General features: G+C 40.2%; 1 protein-coding gene across 2 annotated transcripts in view; it reads right to left on the reverse strand.

Annotated features, from left to right (window-relative positions):
- LOC126473554 (type 1 phosphatidylinositol 4,5-bisphosphate 4-phosphatase) overlaps positions 1–18,905 on the reverse strand; it is a 46,731-nt gene that overhangs the window by 15,146 nt on the left and 12,680 nt on the right. For both annotated transcript variants that reach the window (XM_050100685.1, XM_050100684.1), the window contains exons 3-5: positions 9,336–9,545; positions 4,862–4,911; positions 4,681–4,771 (exon numbers count right to left, since the gene is read on the reverse strand). In XM_050100685.1, the coding sequence (XP_049956642.1) occupies positions 4,681–4,771; positions 4,862–4,911; positions 9,336–9,545 (351 nt within the window). The remainder of the gene's footprint in view (positions 1–4,680; positions 4,772–4,861; positions 4,912–9,335; positions 9,546–18,905) is intronic.

Below are 18,905 nucleotides of genomic sequence, written 5' to 3' on the forward strand. Positions count from 1 at the left end.
GTTTCTGCACCATTAGCCTCCAGCCATGCTCTCCAGATGCTACTGGCTAGCCCAATGCACGAGCTCCATTCCTGTCCAGAATGATCTCACCACCACAACCGTGAGGTCGCCCCACTGCCAGGCCTCTTGTACGACACATGGATGTTAGAATCACCTAGCCTCCACTTTTCACAGCACCAAAAGGAGGGCTGCATTGTTGTCATCAGCAATGCAAGTCAACACTGTTCACACAATGCCTACGACCCTTACTGTGTCAGTTACCAGATTCTGTTCCAATAGAACATGGGGTTCACAGCAAAGTCCTAATCTGCAACAACCTGTAGAGAGCCGAGTCCCATCCATCCCATCTTGGGCCACACCAATGCTAGGATGTGATTGAACTACTTGTTCAAGCTGAGGGCGATGTAGGATGCTTTACTCACACAAAAATTATCTGTGGTCTGAGGTAATCAACCAAAAATATGTCCATAATATTTGTGGGATTGATTGCTTTAATGTATTCCAATTCTCTGGTGTTAATCCTGTATACATAGTACTGGAAGATGTACCATTGCGATAAATCAGTGCTATTTGTGCTGTTTTTCCATCCCTGTTCCAGCAAGATTTGGACGAGACAGACGTAGTTTCTGCACACACCACGCTTCAAGTAGCATCCCACATGCAGGAGAACACACCCTGAGCAACAACCACAGTGCCACATGGTGCTAAATTTGCTGTAAGTGGGGCTGCTGTTATTGACACTGTCTTGCCTCTGCAAGTCATGTACCATCACCATGCTTTCTCAGTATTCTTCTGCAGGACAACCTTATAAGACACTGGCCAGCTGCTCTACAGGTAATCAACATTGGAAGCTGACAGTTCTCTACGCGTAACGTCAACTGCTACACACTCCTTCAATTGGAGTATCATTCACTGACCACACAGCACACTCCGTGCTTTATGTCGGCCACATGTATGGCCCACCAGATGGAGCCCAAGGCCTTACATATCACATCCAAACCACTGAGTTATCATAAGTGAATCAACCACAAACTATGTTTGCATACAAACATTTCCCAGCTACATTAGTGACTTTCTTCAGTCTTACCATTCTAGGGACATGTTGATAGTTGCTTCACTAACTGCTTCTGTAGTAGCCCTAGTATATCTGTCATTTTCAAATTCTTTAGTACTGCATTTTCTGTTGGAGATTTTGCAGTGTGAGAGTTACAAGTTACTTACTCCTTGATGTTGTATCAATGCAATGAAATTCTCATACGAGTATTCACATACTTGCTATAAAAAGTATAATGATTACAGATCATCTCGTCTGCTCCCTTTGCCCTCTTTCTGTCTAGTGGACAGTGAAACATGTTGTGTTTTGTTTTGTTTCCAGTGTTATGGGGGTTTTAAAACAATGCTTGTGCTATTAACTGAAAACAACTCTGATTCTATTCCGTTCACTTGTAACTATTTCATGTGACTGAATATTTGACACTATTTGTACATTTATGTGGAATAAATAAACCAAGATTTATACGTGGTTATGATCATTAATGCTCATGGTTAATACAAAACCACAGCTTTCACTAACTCGGATTTTACAGTTACAGGGAAAGCAGGTATAACAGTTGCTCCAGGGCTTTATTAAACTGGTTCAACTACAATGTAGGGTGGTGGCGCCACTACAAGCAACAGACATGTCAGCACACCTTCTGCCTCAGGCACAGCTCTTACAGCGTACCTCCCAGCTGCTTCAATGGGAGCTTGCCCATCCCGACACTGCCCCAGCAGGAACGACACAGCTTCAACCTGACTTGCGATCTGCCTCCCTCACACAGCTGACACTTCCTCCAGATCTCAGCATTCCACAATGATTGTCCCCTGGCCTATCCTGACCCTTCTACCTCCAGCATCTCCTCAGGCTCCAGTGCCATTAACGTCCTCACCACTGGCCCACTCAACAAACCAGTGAACCACAACCCCCCCCCCCCCCCAGTCACATTCTTTCCTTTGTTTTCGATATCCATGGCACCTGCCCACTCAAACTCTCCCTCTCCATCTTATATTAGTGTTGCTCTGTTCTCTTCTGTGTCTACTGCATGCAGCTCTTCACCTACCGACAGCCCATCCTCTGTTACACCTTCCTTTCCCCCCATCACTGACACTCAGCCCACAGCCTCGGTGCCTCTGTACCTCTCCTGGGCTCCTTCCTTTCCAGAGTGGGACATGTTGGCTTCATACTCTTGCTTACTTCTCCAGCAGAAGACTTCACAGTGTGCATCACGCCTTCTGCAGGAATTCGCCCTCTACCGCCCCAGTTTGGTCACCACTCCCAAACACCTCCAGCTATTGTTGCTCCTGTGAACTCTAGGATCTTCCATTCAATGCAGAGTGCCTGGCACTTCTTGTCTTGCCACCCTCCAGGTCACCAGCTGGACTTCCCCCCCCCCCCCAACTCCTGTTCCTCGGACTTTGAAGTTTCACTACAAGCATGGCTTTGAAAGGTCACAGCACCTTGAGTGACCCCAGGAGTCCCTACTTGACAGCAACCCTGCACGTCTCTTGTTATCTAGGGCAGCTCCTTCCAGTTCTCAAGCAGATGGACCTACCTCCCTTCAGGCTGCCAGTGCACTACTTGCCTTTGGCCCTGCTTCCAGGTCCATGTCTCCACCAATGCCGGAACCCACTGCTGGATCCACTGTCCCTGGGAAGCCTCCTCCCTTCAGGTGGCACTTCTTTTCAATGATGGCACTGCCATCTCTCCCTCAGGGACCAAGGAATGCCGTATCCTCGGCTATCATCTATATCACAGCCACAGACAGCAACAAGATGGCTCTGCCATCTTTTCCATAACAAAGAGGGACACTGTAACTTTGGCCAGCACCTACAGTCCAGCCACCAACTACACAGTTTTCTACTGTGAGTTGCTGCCCTTCCAATATGCTGGCAACCCAACCCCAGAAGTTCACACCTCAGCAATCACCAAGGAACCAGGTGGTACTACATCCACCGTAAGCAGTTCTGCACACGACTTGGAGCCTATTGCCTCCCATAAAGTGTCCGAACCATTAAGTCATAAGTGCAACAATCACCATGTCCTCATACAAACATTTCCTGACCCATCACTGATACTCTATTAGGACAGATCAGAGTAATTAACTTAGGACTATGCTAGCATAAACAATATGTCTTTTATGTTCTAAAAAACTGTTAGTGTGCACTGTGTCATATTAATATCTGAAGCTTCTTTTACTGAACTCAGTTGATGCGTTGTGTTAATAAAGTTCCATTGTTCTTTGGTGATCTGGGTGCATCCATTCTTTACCAGCATGCAACACCCAACAATGGCACTTAAAGCCTTATGTTTTAGTATCGCATTTCGTTGACTACCTTGAAGCCTGTGGCAGGTTGCCCTGAGTCATGTGGTGGTGTACAAACTGGACTAATCTCTCAGAATTTTGTGATTTTTGGAGATGAAGGTCACAATCAACACCCAAACTGTGATAGATATACACCAATTACGCTGAACAGAAGCACTGCTTTCACATCTCACTGGGAACCTTTTTATTTGTACACTGATCTCTGAATATTATTTTCACTTCCTCTAGACACAAAATTGAATGCAGTTATAGCCATTAACACCAACTTTGTGCTATATCAATACTGTAGCCCTCCATTCTGCGTGTCCAGCACATCAGCTTTTTTCCAGGAGTTTCTGGATCAGATCAACTTCTGTGCAATATTCATCATTGTTCAAACTGTTTATACAACATAACTGACATAGGAACAAACCAAGAACACCATTTATACAACCTCTGGCAATTATTCATTCTATAAGGAATGGACCTGTGTTGCTACTTACAGAAGTGCATACTTTTTCAACCGAAAGTTAAATAGCCTAGAGCACATCACGAGGAAGAACAGTTTTTGACCAACAGAGGCATACCTCTATCATCCACAACCTCCTCCTGCCCCACAATCTTCTAAAACGACAGGTCATACTAGGCAAATTAAATTAGTACAGGCATTTCAGACCTAACACAGCTACACTTGTTGACCACTAAACTCCCTCAAACTGACTTATTTTGAGTGGATTTCAGAATGAAAAAATGTGTTTTATACTTGCACACATTGCTATGTATGGATGATTCTTACTTTGTTACAGTGTTCCACCATCTTGATGGGCATGTCATGAAGTCATCAAAACCTGTATGCTACAAATGTACAACTGCCAGATTATTTGTATTACAGTGAAAGCCAGCTGACACTGAAATGCAGCCGGCCAGGGTAGCCAAGCGGTTCTAGGTGCTACAGTGTAGAACCGCGCGACCGCTACGGTCGCAGGTTCGAATCCTGCCTCGGGCGTGGATGTGTGTGCTGTAGTTAGGCTTAAGTAGTTCTAAGTTCTAGAGGACTGATGACCTTAGAAGTTAAGTCCCATAGTGCTCAGAGCCATTTGAACCACTGAAGTGCAAAGTGGCTTGTTGTACAGAGCCCCCACCCCCTTTCTAGCTGCTGCTTGAGACATCTTTGGTGTTTCTGTGGTTTGTTACACAAGAGTCTCATACTGTTGTTTGGCTATGCAATGAGTATTTCTGGTTGCCATTCCCTTTAGCCATTGTGCTTCAATAATGGAGAGAGAGTTTCAAGGATCACCAATAGGCAGTGTAATGTATTTATTGCATGTTGAGTACTTACCGTTACACCAATGCCAACAGCCAAGAAAACCAGACCAATTATTATAAACACTATCCCTCGGGCTCTAGCAAAGTCTGGTCCAACTGATGACCTTAGAAGTTAACAAACAACATTAATTAAAAAACAAATCTGAAAAACATCACAAAGTATTTTATTTCATGATTTACTGAGAAATACTTACACTTTCCGACAATGAGGGCACCTTGCAAGAGCATTATTAAGTGTATTAAACTGTAAAGAAAATTGAAGAAACAATAAATTACAATTCAGTACTTACAATCCAAACAACAACTGCATTTAAATCTGGCTCTAGTGTAGCATACAGTTCTACCCTTTGACACAGTGAGGTTGAGATCTATTAAGTTTTGTTTGATACCCTATTTCACTTTTACACATGTGTTCAGTACTCCATTGCACATACGCATATGTGTGTAACAGCTTGCACTGTGCTTCTAGGTGGAACATTTTTGAAGTGAAAGGTATGACAGACAATCAAGTCCACCTAAGGGAAGAAACAGAAATGTAAACTACTGCTAGTCACATGAGAGTGCAAACCCTCAAAATTTATCACTGAAGAAAATAGAAACTCAAGTAATTATTTCAACCCATATGATATCTAACCCTCCTTTCATGTTCTGGAGGGTAATTTGGTAAAATCCTGTTTATAGATTCTTACGCAGGTTCCCTCTGCATTATTCCTCTATGAGAGATTGATGCAAATTTAAAGAGGGTATGTAACTTCTAAGCCACTAACATACAAATACACTATGGTCTCACAACACAAACAGGAAACCACTGATGTGCTGCATTTCATGGCTGCAATCACAAAATTTAAACTAAAGAGATATAGTTGTCTTGTATTTATTGGTTGGTATGTAAGTTCATAGAATTTTACCATAAGTTTAACAAACACGACAGATACACATAACAGAGACTTTAGTCATCAATAAAATATTCTTCTTCACTATTTACAACAGTCTGCCAATGCTCAGGTACGTTTTCAATTCTGTAATTTTACAAATAACAGGGCTTTCAGGCAAGGAACTCATCAGCCCATGTTTGGAATGTGTTTTCATCTGGAAAGGAAGTTCCTTGAAGGCTGTTCGACAGAGGGCAGAAAAGGCAAAAAATCTGATGACGCAAGATCAGGTGCATACGGTGGGTGTGGAATGACTTCCCAACCCAGCTCCCATATAGTGTTTCTTGTCAGTATACAAAGTCTGCCAGAAAAATGTATACACACTTTAAGGAGCGAAAAGTATTACTTATGCGTTTATTTTACATTTAATAGTTGATCACACATGTTGTACAACCTTCAGTTTAGCACATGGTTACTTTAAATGTTCAAAACGTGCACCGTTGGTGGCCATACACATAACAGAATGATGAGCAGCTGCCACAACTACGTCAGCCAATGTTACAGTGGAGATTGCTGCATATATCACTGTAATCTCGTGGCGAAGTTCCTCCAGCACGCGTAGCTTATGTTGATAGACATTATCCTTCACAGTTCACAGTAGAAGTCCGTAGGCATTAGATGTAGCGACTGGAGGGAACTCAATGGGCCCTCTTTGTCCAATCCAATGCTTGGGAAACTGTCATCTAGAAAAGCTCGTATAGCTAGGTGGTAGTGTGGTGGTGCCCCATCCTGTTGGCAGAAGACCTCTTCATTGGTTCCATAAAACACATGTATACCTGGCAAGACTGATGTGGTAACATTTCCGGGTACATATATCCAGTGGCAGTAGCATCAAAGAAAAAGGGTCCTACTAAGCCCCTAGATGATAGTCCACACCACACGTGAAACCCTCGTAGATTGAGCGCTTTATCCACAAACATGCAGATTTTCTTGTGCACAGTAAACACTGTTATGTGATTCATGGTTCCATTAAGTTTAAATTGTGACTTGTCACCTCACACGACCTTCATCAAAAACTGTTTGTCATCAATTACCATTTGCTGATACCATTTACAAAATTGCATTCGGCAATCAGGCTTGTTGTCAACAATCACATACAGTAATTGTGGAATGTAAACTTTCCACTTTGCAGCTTTCAGAATTCTTCGTATGCTTTAACAGCTAACCCCCATTTCACGTGCACATTGCTTAGCAGGATTCTGTGGAGAATTAACAAACGTTTCCACCACGAGAGCTGACGAAGCAAGATTTGTAGCTGTACGCCTGTGTTCTGGATCCTCCTTTGCGAATATCACAAATCGTTCCATGGAATTCAAACTTGTCAATGATGTGTTTAATTGTTAGGCAGGTTGGCGGTTCTGTTTCAAACTCCTGCCTCCACAGACGTTGCACTTCAACAGATTATCAAACTTGAAAAACTACTTCATAATACATTTTCGTTGATCGAATGTCAAGCGTGCTCCCACCATCTTGTTTCCTCAATACCGAGATGAAAGTACTAACATCTGTTGTGCCAAAGACCATACAACAACACATTCTTAACTCAACTCGAATGACAATATCAATATCTCAATAAAGCCTGATAAAGAGTGTATACATTTTTTGGTGGACTCTGAAGTAGAATTTGGGCTGGCATTATAGTATCATAGCATCACTTCATGCAGTCTTCCTGGCCATTGTTCTGGGGTTACATCCACAAGATGTCTCAGCTGTTGAGAATAAATGTCAGCAGCAATGATTACATATCAGGGAAGCAATTCATTGTACATCACATAGTCCCTGTTCCATCAGCTGCGTAACACTATCTTTCGGGATGCGTGCATGTCTTTGTACAGGGAGTTGCTGCTTTGTTCAGCCTCACCCATTCCTTTCTTTTCTTTATTTTAGCATAAAGACATCATTTCTCATCACCAGCAAAGATACAGGGTAGTAATGGTCAGTGTTGTTCATGAGCAAATTGATAACAAGCAAGCATATGTGCATATACGGATACCTGCTGATTTTTGTCATTTTGGCTTAGAGAATGCTGTACCAATAAACCCGAGTTTTGAACCTTCCCCACTACACACAAATGTCACACAGTGGTGGAATGATCACATTTCATCACATTTGCCATTTCTTGAGTGCACAGCATGGATCATTATGGATTAATGAGTTTAAAGATTCATCATCAAACTCCAAAGTTCTTCCTGAATGTGGACAGTCACCGAAACCAAAATAACCAACCTGAAAATGAGAAAACCATTTTCTTGCTGTACTCTGTCCAATGGTCTTCTCCCTATGCATGGCTTCAATTTTTCTGGCTGCCTCCAGTGCTGTCACCCCTCCAATGAACTCAAACAGAAGAGCGTATCAGAAAAAGTTCCAACCTCTCCACTTAGCATTTCATTTTCTAGTGTCCAAAGTGCCACTCACTACTGTATCTCCAAATAACAGAATGAAAATATGTAAACTCAAATAGCAACAGTGAATTACAAATAAAAAAATCACAATCAATAAATAACTCCATATCTATAAGAATACCAATCTGCAAAATAAAAACACAACAAACCTTATAATATAATATATCGTGGGAGGGTGAGGGTTGTTTCGGGGAGAAGAGCAGACTGCGAGGTCATCGGTCTCATCGGACTGGGGAAGGACAGGGAAGGAAGTCGGCCGTGCCCTTTCAAAGGAACCATCCCAGCATTTGCCTAGAGTGATTTAGGGAAATCAGGGAAAACCTAAATCAGGATGGCCAGATGGTGGGTGCGTGCGTGGGAGGGGGGGGGGGGGGGGGGGGGGGCGGGGGGGTGGGGGGGCAGGGAGATGGATTGCACATACATCGTGAATTTAAAATTTGTAAACATTAAGAAGTCAGCTGGTTCTCCCCTCATGTACATTAAACCTGTCAGGAAAAATTCCTCAAGTGTACTGCACATCTGGAAGAAATTTCCTATGTTATGGCTGAATTACTTGTTCATTAAGATTGTCAAAATTATGGGCTATGTTTTAAGGTGGTATACAAGATACTTAAATATGTTCTCTGAAAAGATTATTTTTACAGGTACTATTCATGAAAGCAGTATAAGGAAGAAAGTTAAGAAAATCAACTGGGTTACTGCATTGTACAATGTCTCCAAGCACAGTGTTATTTACGAAGTCACCAATTTTCTTGTAAAATCTGGCAGAGTTGCTTAAGCCAGGTAGATCAGAAGCAATCTTGTGAAAGTGACCTAAAAAGAACTATCTGTTATTTATGCTCCATATTGTGACTGTCACAGTAAGCACTTTAATGGAACATGGTGGTGGTTGCTGTATCAGTATGCGAGCATATACAAAACTGCCATTAGCTGCTTCTTCCCACTGCCTGCACTACTACTTTTCACCTTTTCCTGTGCCCCATCTCCCTCTTTCCTTTAACACAGAAACTGCTTGAAACACGCAAAACCTAAGAATCCGTTGTGTTTTCCCCGAGTGTTACAGTCTTCTCAGTGATTTCCACACTTGCACTTAGTGAATAAAAGCCTCTCTTCCACTCTAACATGGTTTTAATTTTCACAGCCAAACCATATTTTAGAGTTCAGTTTTTCCTCTAATAATTACACACACTATACCACCTTACACTTATTGTTTACAACATTAGATAATACATTTATAAATTTAACCATTACGTTTCTATTATTTATGTTTATCTTTCCAAAATTAAGGAAACATGTGAAACTTTAGGTCTGATTTGAATGACTCAACGCCTTACCAGGAAGGTGTCATGACAATGTCCACATGTAACACGGCACATGCCGGGCATCGTTGGCACTGGTGGAGTAACAGGGCTTGGTGCCAGGTTTATTATTCGCTTGCAGTTTGGTCGAGGACAAGCAATACGCTGTGATGAACTCTTGCAAATAAGCAGACAATTGCAGGGGCAGCGTACATACTTTTTTCCAGGTGGTGCATTCCTAATAGGCTGAAAGAAGTGATTAATATTATGTCAACTGTATTAGCAACATTCATGAACTTAAATACAACAAGTCATTGTTTTTTATCCAGTAACAGACTATCTCCAGTGATAAACAAGGTAAATAATTATCATGTATCAAAGATAATATGTTTGTGTGACCATCTTCCACAGCAGCTGTTAAAATCTCTTACTGTAGATTACCCATTTTGAGCTGACTGCAATTTAATTAAAAAAGAATTACACTAGACATGTTTCGCTTTTATTTACAAACCTTCTTCCATGGTTATTCTGCAAATTGGATACTACATTTGTGCATTTTTTATTGTTTTATATTAAAACAGTGTTTTCTTTATAAAGTTGGTCTGCAAGCTACTTACAGTGTTTCTTTACATATTCTGCTCCTTCCCTCCCTGCTAGCAGCGGTTGGCATCGAAAGGCTTCATGTCACATTTGTACTTGGCAGCTTTTGCCATTCTGCAGTATTTCCTGCACTGCATTATTTACACTTCCCTTTCTTGAACTGTTTCTCATTCCATACTGCCGCAGTGTTTATGTCTGTCTGTTTGCCAACGTGTGCGCACGAGAGAGAGAGAGAGAGAGAGAGAGAGAGAGAGAGAGAGAGAGAGAGAGAGAGAGAGAGAGAAATTTGTGAAATTTTCTTGTGTGGAGGTAGAGACATGAGAGAGATGGGGATGGGTAGATATTTTTTTCCAGGGGGCAGGGGGGTGAGGGGTGGGGTGGGGAGGGGGGGGGGGGGGGGAGAGCAAGGATGGGCTTCGACGGTGATTATGGAACAAAATCTGGGAGGAGATGGTAGTGGCAAATGGAGCCTGTGGTTATATTTGTACATTTAATGTTATATTAAGTGGTCAATCAGTTTTAAGTTTCTTGTAAGGTGAGGTGATGTTACTGTTTATCTTTATGATTTCCACGTCTGTTTCTCTGGCTGCAATTTTGTAATCTGGTGTCAAATGTCCTCCTGGTTTGGCCCATCTATCTTCCATCACATGTATTGCATTTCAGGTGGTATATTTCTGATTTCTGATACACATCAGTTTTTTTCCTATTGTTTCTGGGAAGTATTTTTGAATTGAGTTGTCGGTTTGGTGTGCTATTTTTATGCCTTGTTGTTTGAAAGTATTGAATATTCTGTGTGTGTATTTGTGGTTGTATGCCATTGTGTACTATCTTTTACTTTCTGGTTCTTTCACACTTTGTATTGTTTCTACTGTTGTATTTTGTGTATTGGTTTGTGTGATTTTGTCCCTGTGTTGGTGACAACTGGGTGTTTGTTCTTTTCTGTTTCTTGATTTTTTATTCAGCTCTGTTACTAAGTTCTCTTTGTATCCATTTTTGAGGCTGTTTGTATTATGGTATTTATTTCTTTTTGGAACTGTCTGTATCTAGTGATACTGTGTTTAGTCTGTGGAGTATGTATCTAAGTGCTGCCTGCTCATGAGAACTGGGGTGGTGTGATGTCTCATTTGTCTGTTGTTGTCAGTTTTCAGTATATGTCAGATGTGTGTTGGTTGTTCTGAATCTTTATGGTGATGTCCAAAAAATTTAACTGTTTTTCCTCTTTCTCTATTGTCAACTATGAGGTTTACTATGTATTTTTTTGTCTATCTGTTCGCTAATGATGTGTTTCAGACCTTTTCGAGTAATTTTACAAATGAATACAATAATACAAATAGCCTCAAACAATGGATGCAAAGAACAACAAAGCTGAACAAGAAAAATCAAGAAACAGAAAAGAACAAATACCTGGCTGTCACCAACACAAGGACAAAATCACACACAAACCAATACACAAAACTGAAGAATAGAAACTACACAAAGCGTGAAAGAAACAAAGTAAAAGACTGTACATAATGACATACAACCACAAATTCACAACAGAACATCCAATACTTTCAGAGAACAAGGCTTAAAAATAGCACACCACACCAAACCAACAGCTTAATTCAGAAATATTTCCCAAAAACAATAGGAAAATATGATCTGTATCAGAAATCAGGAATATACCAACTGAAATGCAATACATGTGATAGAAGATAGATAGGTCAAACCAGGAGGATATTTGACACTAGATACAAGGAACATGTAAGAGCGTGGAAGTATAGGACAAATCATTCAACTTTTGCAGAACACTTACACCAACATAAAATTACAGCCACAGCCATGGAAATCATAAGGATAAACAACAACAAAAAACACCTCACCTTATAAGAAACTTTAAACTGATTGACCAGTTAATATAACATCAAATGTGCACATATAACCACAGACTCCATTTACCAATACCATCTCCTCCCAGATTCTGTCCTATAAGCACCGTCCAGGTCCATCCCTACCCTCCCCCACACTCTCTGGGGAGGGGGGTGGGGGGGCCATCAACCCACCCCATTCTCTCACGTCTCTACCTATGTACAAGAAAATTTCACAATTCTCTCTCTCTCTCTCTCACACACACACACACACACACACACACACACACACACACACACACAATAGTTTCACAGGTTGCCAACACACACACAACGTGAACGAAAACAGACAGACAGACAGACAGACAGACAGACAGACAGACAAACAAACAAACAAACAAACACTGTGGCAGTGCGGAATGAGAAACAGTTTAAGAAAGTGAAGTGTAAATAATGCAGTGCAGGAAATACTGCAGAATGGCAAAATGTGTCAAGTGCAAATGTGAAATGAAGCCTTTCAGCACCAACCACTGCTAGCAAAAGGGAAAGGAGCAGAACATGTGAAGAAACACTGAAAGCAACTTGCAGACCAACTTTATAAAGAAAACATGGTTTTTAATCTAAAACAATCAAAAATGTACAAATGTATGTATTCAATTTGAAGAATAGCCATGGAAGATTACCTGTAAATAACAGCGAAATGCGTCTTGTATAATTCTTCATAATTAAATTGCAGTCAGCTCAAGAAAGATAACCTATAGTAAAGATTAAGGAAAGAGAGATTGCTACTCACTGTAAAGGTGACACGTTAAGTTGTGGACAGGCACAATTAGAAGACACATTGGCTTTCGACCACAGCCTTCATCAGAAAAAGAGAGAGACATACACACACCATTCATTCACATAAGCAAGTACACCTCACGCACACAACTGCCAACTCTGGCAGCTCAGACCAGAATGCCTGATCTGGGCTGTCGGAGTGCAAGGTCAGGTGTGTGGAAGGTGTGCTTGCTTGAGTGAATGAATGGTATATGTTTCTCTCTCTTTTTCTGAGGAAGGCTGTGGCCGAAAGCTAATGTGTAAGTATCTTAACTGTGCCTGTCTGCAACTTAATGCATCATCTTTACATAAGTGACAATCTATCTTTTCCTTACAAAATATTGATATTCCAATCTGGAGTTTCCATTGTTTGATAAATTAATATAATTCACTTATAGAAAGTGCAATACAAACAATGAAAAGTTGCACCAAAGATATCAAAACCAATTACAACTGATCTGCTGCTGATGTAGCAGTCTTAACACAGACAAAGATGGACGTGAACTATATGTTAAAAACAATCCGATACCTTGGATGATCACAGACTGAAAGAGTCAGCTAAAAATCACGAAAGAATTATAATAGATATTAAAACAAGAAGTGCAATAACCAAACAAACCATCAAAAATAAGAATATATTATTAAGTAACAACCACTTTAATAAAGAAACCAAAAAAATCATTCCAAGACATTTGGAGTATTTAACACTATAGCTATGAAGGGTGTTTTGGGATAACAGGAAAATAAAAAATTTAGTACAATAGAGTTGTACCTATGGACATGAGTAACAACAATATCCCAACTGAAAAGAAATCTAAAGAATAAATATTAAACAGAAATTTTAGAGAAAAGGATACTGATTAGTATGATACAAAAGAGAAAAAAACTAAATTGGGCACATTCAAAATAACATCTTCAAAAAAAAGCCTTAGAAGGAAAAATTTGGGGGGAAAAAAATTCCAAAGGCAGACCCAGGACATCCTATGTAGTGCTACCAGTGGAATGAACTGCAATAGCTACAACCAAATGGTAAATATTGCTACATCAACAAGTCAAAATATCAAACTATACTGCACAAGATAAAGGATCGACACACTCTTCTATCCATTTCATAATAGATCCATAATTTTTAAAAAGTGCTAGTAATGAGACACTAATCAGGACTTCACAATTACTATACTTTTACACTATTCACTCCATTAATGGCAACTATGTTAATAAGCACAAAACATTTTATACTTAACAATATTCAGAAACATAATCTTCAAAAGCTATTCCTTTCTGTTATTTTAAAATTATGTTGTCCTGCTTTTCAAATTGATATCCAGGTACTGATGTTCAAATTCCTTGAAATATGGAGAAAATCAAAGAGGGCCAATCCTTAATGTCTCCTTGTAAGATTCTTTATTCACATTAACTGGCTTTTCAAACTCACAACCGAACAGTTACCACCACAACCTAGAACACGGGTTATGCTACAGATCAATCTTGTCTCCACACTCTGCATTCCATAAAATAACATACAGGATGACAAAAATGGAAAATATTTATAACACTAGTGTGGAGTGAACCTTTGTTACCAAACAGAGCAACAGGCTACATCACAGAAAATACTCGAAACTGTGATTTCAATAGACCAGTCTATTTCTGCAACATATCTGTGCACTTGTATCTCCCACATGCTCTGTCCCGAGTACTTCACTGTGTGCTTGAATGCAACACAAAATGGTGCTCATGATAAAGCAGCCTGTGTTCACTGCCCAGTGTTACATGAAGCACACGTCTGTTTGCCCAAGAGTTTAAAACTGGACATGGTTTGGTAAAACATCCAGCAAATCATACAATGCAAAACTTAGTAGTAAAATGGCTGTAACTACCTAAAAAAAAGAGTGAATATCAGAAAACGCTGCCCGAGTGAAGAAAAGCCTGGAACAAACTCCAATGTAATCTCAAGGCCATTCATCTGTGCAGAAGGGAATTAAAATACTGCCACATCAAAGCATTATAGAAAAAAGGTCCTGCATCTGTACCCTTATAAATTTACTGCTGAGCATGAGCATCCAGGCCAACTTTTGCATGTTGAGTTCACATCATATTGGCCTCTCTTAACCAAGAAGGGCAGATTGAAAAATGATTTTGTGGCAATTGACTGGGTCATAAGGGGCTAAAATGTTTCCTGAAAAAAAAAAAAAAAAAAAAAAAAAAAAAAAAAAAAAAAAAAAAAAAAAAAAAAAAAAAAAAGAACTATCGGAGTAAGTGAAAATTTAAAGAGGGTACAGGCAGAAGTTATCTGTTAAACAGTGAATGGTTATTTTAAGAACCTTGAAGTGTACTTTAACACTGCTCCTCTCTCCAAAATTACAAACTATGATGAGACCAACTTTTGTGATGATCCTGGACAAGTGAAAGTACAAGAGATGTTCCAAAAGTAAGTTTTGTCATTGTTTTTGAAAGAGAAGGTGCTACATCCACTGATACAAATAAATGCTATATGAACCCACATCCACTGCTGGTTTAATGACATAAGTGGCACTGACAGAGGAAGCATAATGCATGCACAGGGAGTGCTGAAGAGGAGAGAGTAGCAGCCGACCGGCATGCCCAAGGTTGTTCGAGCACGAATTACAATGGTAGACAGATGTGTCCTGACAACATGGTCACCAATGGAAGTGTGTGCTGTTATCTGATGTAAATGGGCATGAGAACCCAGTGTGTGTCAACTATGAACGCCTGCAAAGTGTGTATGATGAACAGGTCATGTATCATCAAATGCTGGGGTTGCATGTTCAGAGAAGCAAGGCACAGTGTAGATGATGAATGAAGTGGGTGTCCCAAAATTTCGATGAATGAAAATAATGTGCTGTGATGGAAAAGGCTGTGCAAAAATTTCTTGCATCGCAGGGCACAGATGTTTACCAGAGGGTTTCTTTGAACTGATTGTACACAACAACAAATATCACTATGTCGAAAAATGTGCACGAGACCGTGCTGCTTTTTTTTGCCGTAAAGTTTCTGTGTGAAAAACTATGATGAAACTTACTTTTGGAATGTCCCTCGTAATAGTGAAGCAAGGTGCAAGATGTCCTGAAAGGATTGCGATTAGTTCTAAACTAAGTATTAGGGTAATGACAGCAGTGGCTGCAGATGGCACAGTCCTCCCATCTTACACAATTTTCAGAGCAAAATACCTCTATGCTATTTGGATTTCAGGTGCAGGTAATAACAGGGACCAACGTGGTTGGTTTGACCAAAAGTGTTTGAATTGTGCTTTATTCAATTTGTCTTCATTATGCCAGCACTTTGATCAAAGTGATTATAGGTGACAATCTTCCGAGTCATACATCACTTAACATGATTAAGCTGTGCCAGGAACATGATATTCAATTTATGCTTCTACCACCTTACTCTACTCTCTTGTATCAACCACATGTGTGGTCTTTCTTAGGCCTCTAAAACCTGCTTGGAGAAACGTGGTAGATTATTAGAAAAAGAAGAATAGGGGGTGGGAGGAAAATCAGAATCTCTTACATTGTTGGAAAGAATCTTTGAAAAGATAGCTATCACTAAATTGAATGTTGCATCTGGGTTTGGAACAGCAAGAATTTTTCTTTTCTGCCACAATAAAGTCATTTCATAGATTTAGTAAGAAACAGATACACAAGACATCAATTCACCACAAGTTTCTTGGACAGCAGCCTTCAAAATGCAATTGAAACAGGTTCACTCTAGTGAAACAAAAGGAATGCTGCAATAAGCAAAGCACCTGGCATTAATTGCAGGAAAATGTATAGTTGTCATGGACTTCAATGAATTTGATTGTGACAATGCTGAAAGCAGATAGTCCCAATCTTGTGATTCTGATTCTACATCCAGAGCACCTACCAGTTATGAACAGCCTAAGTCAAATGAAACTGAAGATATAGACAAGGAGAACGATAAAGATGTTCAAGAATTCAACTAAAATTATTTCGCTATAGTGAAGTTTCCTATGAAAAGTAGGTTCAGTTTTTTATTGGTAAAATTGAAAACATCTCCAATGACACCTATGAAATGAAATTTATAAGAAAGCATGTTATTGATGGTAATGTTTATCTTTATTTAAACTGAAAATGCATCTGAGGTAGAAAGAGCCCAAATTACTAAGCAAAATTGCGCCAGGACATAAAAGGTGGATTAAAAATATATTTGAAGGGATAGATGATTATGATACTGAGTAAAAATAAGCAATGGAAACTCCTGGCAGGAATTGCTGATACTGAATAAATATCTTTCATGTTCATAGTGTCACAGAATTACTGAAATTGAAATGTATTTTTCAACTTTCCTGAACACAGTTGTTTACCCAGCATCTTGGGCCGCAACGCCATTCCAGCCCGAAATGTGGGAGGTTGGCAGTTTTGTGTGTGTGTGTGTGTGTGTGTGTGTGTGTGTGTGTGTGCGCGCACGCGCACACGTAAAGTTGAAACATCACATTAGAAAGAAATTTACTACAAACTACTTAGTTATCAGTCCCTCTATTCACAGGAAAATGACAAAAATATATGAAATGAGAAGAGGGGAACTGTCAGCCCCAAGATCTATGACCACATCATCATGGTTGATGATGTACATAACAATAGTTTTAGCCAGATAGTTAAAAGTGAGATAAAAAACCCAGGCCATTAAAACTGTAGCTTGACACTGAAGGATACACCAAGATGGGTTGTCACAGACAGTACAACTAAAATTGGGCAAGAGACTAAATTGTGTTGAGAAAATGCAGACACTATGGGCTACAGAGCTAATTAGCTTAAACTGTTACATAAATAAAATACACACATAAAAATTTAAAAACACATGACAGTGCCATCCCTTAAACCAAACATAAAGATGCATTCAATTTTGTTGTAAAATTCCCTTCCATCAGGAAATGTAAGACTGTGATGGATCAGTTATAACAAGCTCAGTACTGATTGCACTACCAACCCATAGCTAAGGCATCAGTAGTCCAATCAGGATAAAATATTGAATTGAAATTTGAGGGTCATTCCCAACTCCAGGATGGGAAAAAAATATATCCTCCCATCACTGGTAGGGAAACTCTCCTCCTCATCAAATAAGACTGCAAAAACCGAGGATGCATTTTATGCTGTTATTACTAAGGGTTTAAGTGGCACATGCTCACTGAAAGGGTCAGATCAAATCAGCAAGCAATCTCCTCCAAATGCCCTCTCGGTGTTAATACAATTTGTACAGTAGGATTTGTAATTTTTAGTAATAGGTAGTTGGGGTTCTGAGAACACTCTTGAAGTGCCACACCAGCTGCAGAGCACATAGCCACTAATTGACAGAGTTCAGTCAGGTGACAGTGGTAACCATTTCATTTACATAGGTAATCATTATATTTACATTGAGGAAGCATCAGAAAGATTGGGGTCTGAGAAAGCAGCAAATTGGAAACAGGCATAATGAATTACTTTGCTGCTGAGTCGTGCTCCACATGAATGTGTGGTTTTTCATTGGTGTTCATAGCCTCCATCTTGCGGGGACGGGTGGTAGTTTTATCGACTGGAACAGCAGAATTCAGTTTAATTTTCAATTTAGCCTTGTCCCTATAATGGTTTGTGAGGATTTTCCTATCCTGACTTCTGGGTCAGAAGAGAATTGTTCTTTCCTATGACCCATAGTCTGTGGCTTGTCAGCCACTAGTTGGTGTAGACTGCTCATCTGTTTTGTCCTGGGAGGGAGCACCTTGGCAGGTGTCCTCTTTCCTGATGATGCTGGAGGAGGACAAGGCAACTCTGGCTGCACTACTGGTGCTGTGGGTGTAAGGTTGAAGGAGCCAGTGTCCCTTCCCCCGACTTAATAACAGGTATTGACATGTAGTTAGGGAAAGAAGTTGCTCTTTCACACCTTGTCACTGTGCTAGGTGTAAATTTTGATTATTTGTGAAGTCTGATGTCATATCGATGTTTCTTACCATCTTTATAAGAAAGGTGGTCAAGTGTTTTATATTCCTGGATTTTCTTCTCCCTACTGAAAACTGAAAATGTTGGCGAATTAGGGGGATGGCATTCAAGGCAGTCTACACATGTAGGGTGTAGTTCACAAGAGCTGCCCCCATGTGTCTGGCCACACAACCAACCAATAGCCTCATTATTAAGCCAGAGGACACGTGTCCAAACATCTGGCACCAAAAATATCTTTTGGGATAAAAGCAGGGCTTGACAATTACACCTTTAAACCATGACCTTAACTTTTTCAGGTAAAAAAATTCCATCCAAGGCTAGGGTGATAGCTCCAGCGTCCACCCTATTATCCTTAGGTCCCTCTGCAGATGAACAAAATGGATTGGGTTGTT

Source organism: Schistocerca serialis, chromosome 4 (genome assembly GCF_023864345.2).
Source record: "Schistocerca serialis cubense isolate TAMUIC-IGC-003099 chromosome 4, iqSchSeri2.2, whole genome shotgun sequence".
Classification (NCBI taxonomy): domain Eukaryota; kingdom Metazoa; phylum Arthropoda; class Insecta; order Orthoptera; family Acrididae; genus Schistocerca; species Schistocerca serialis.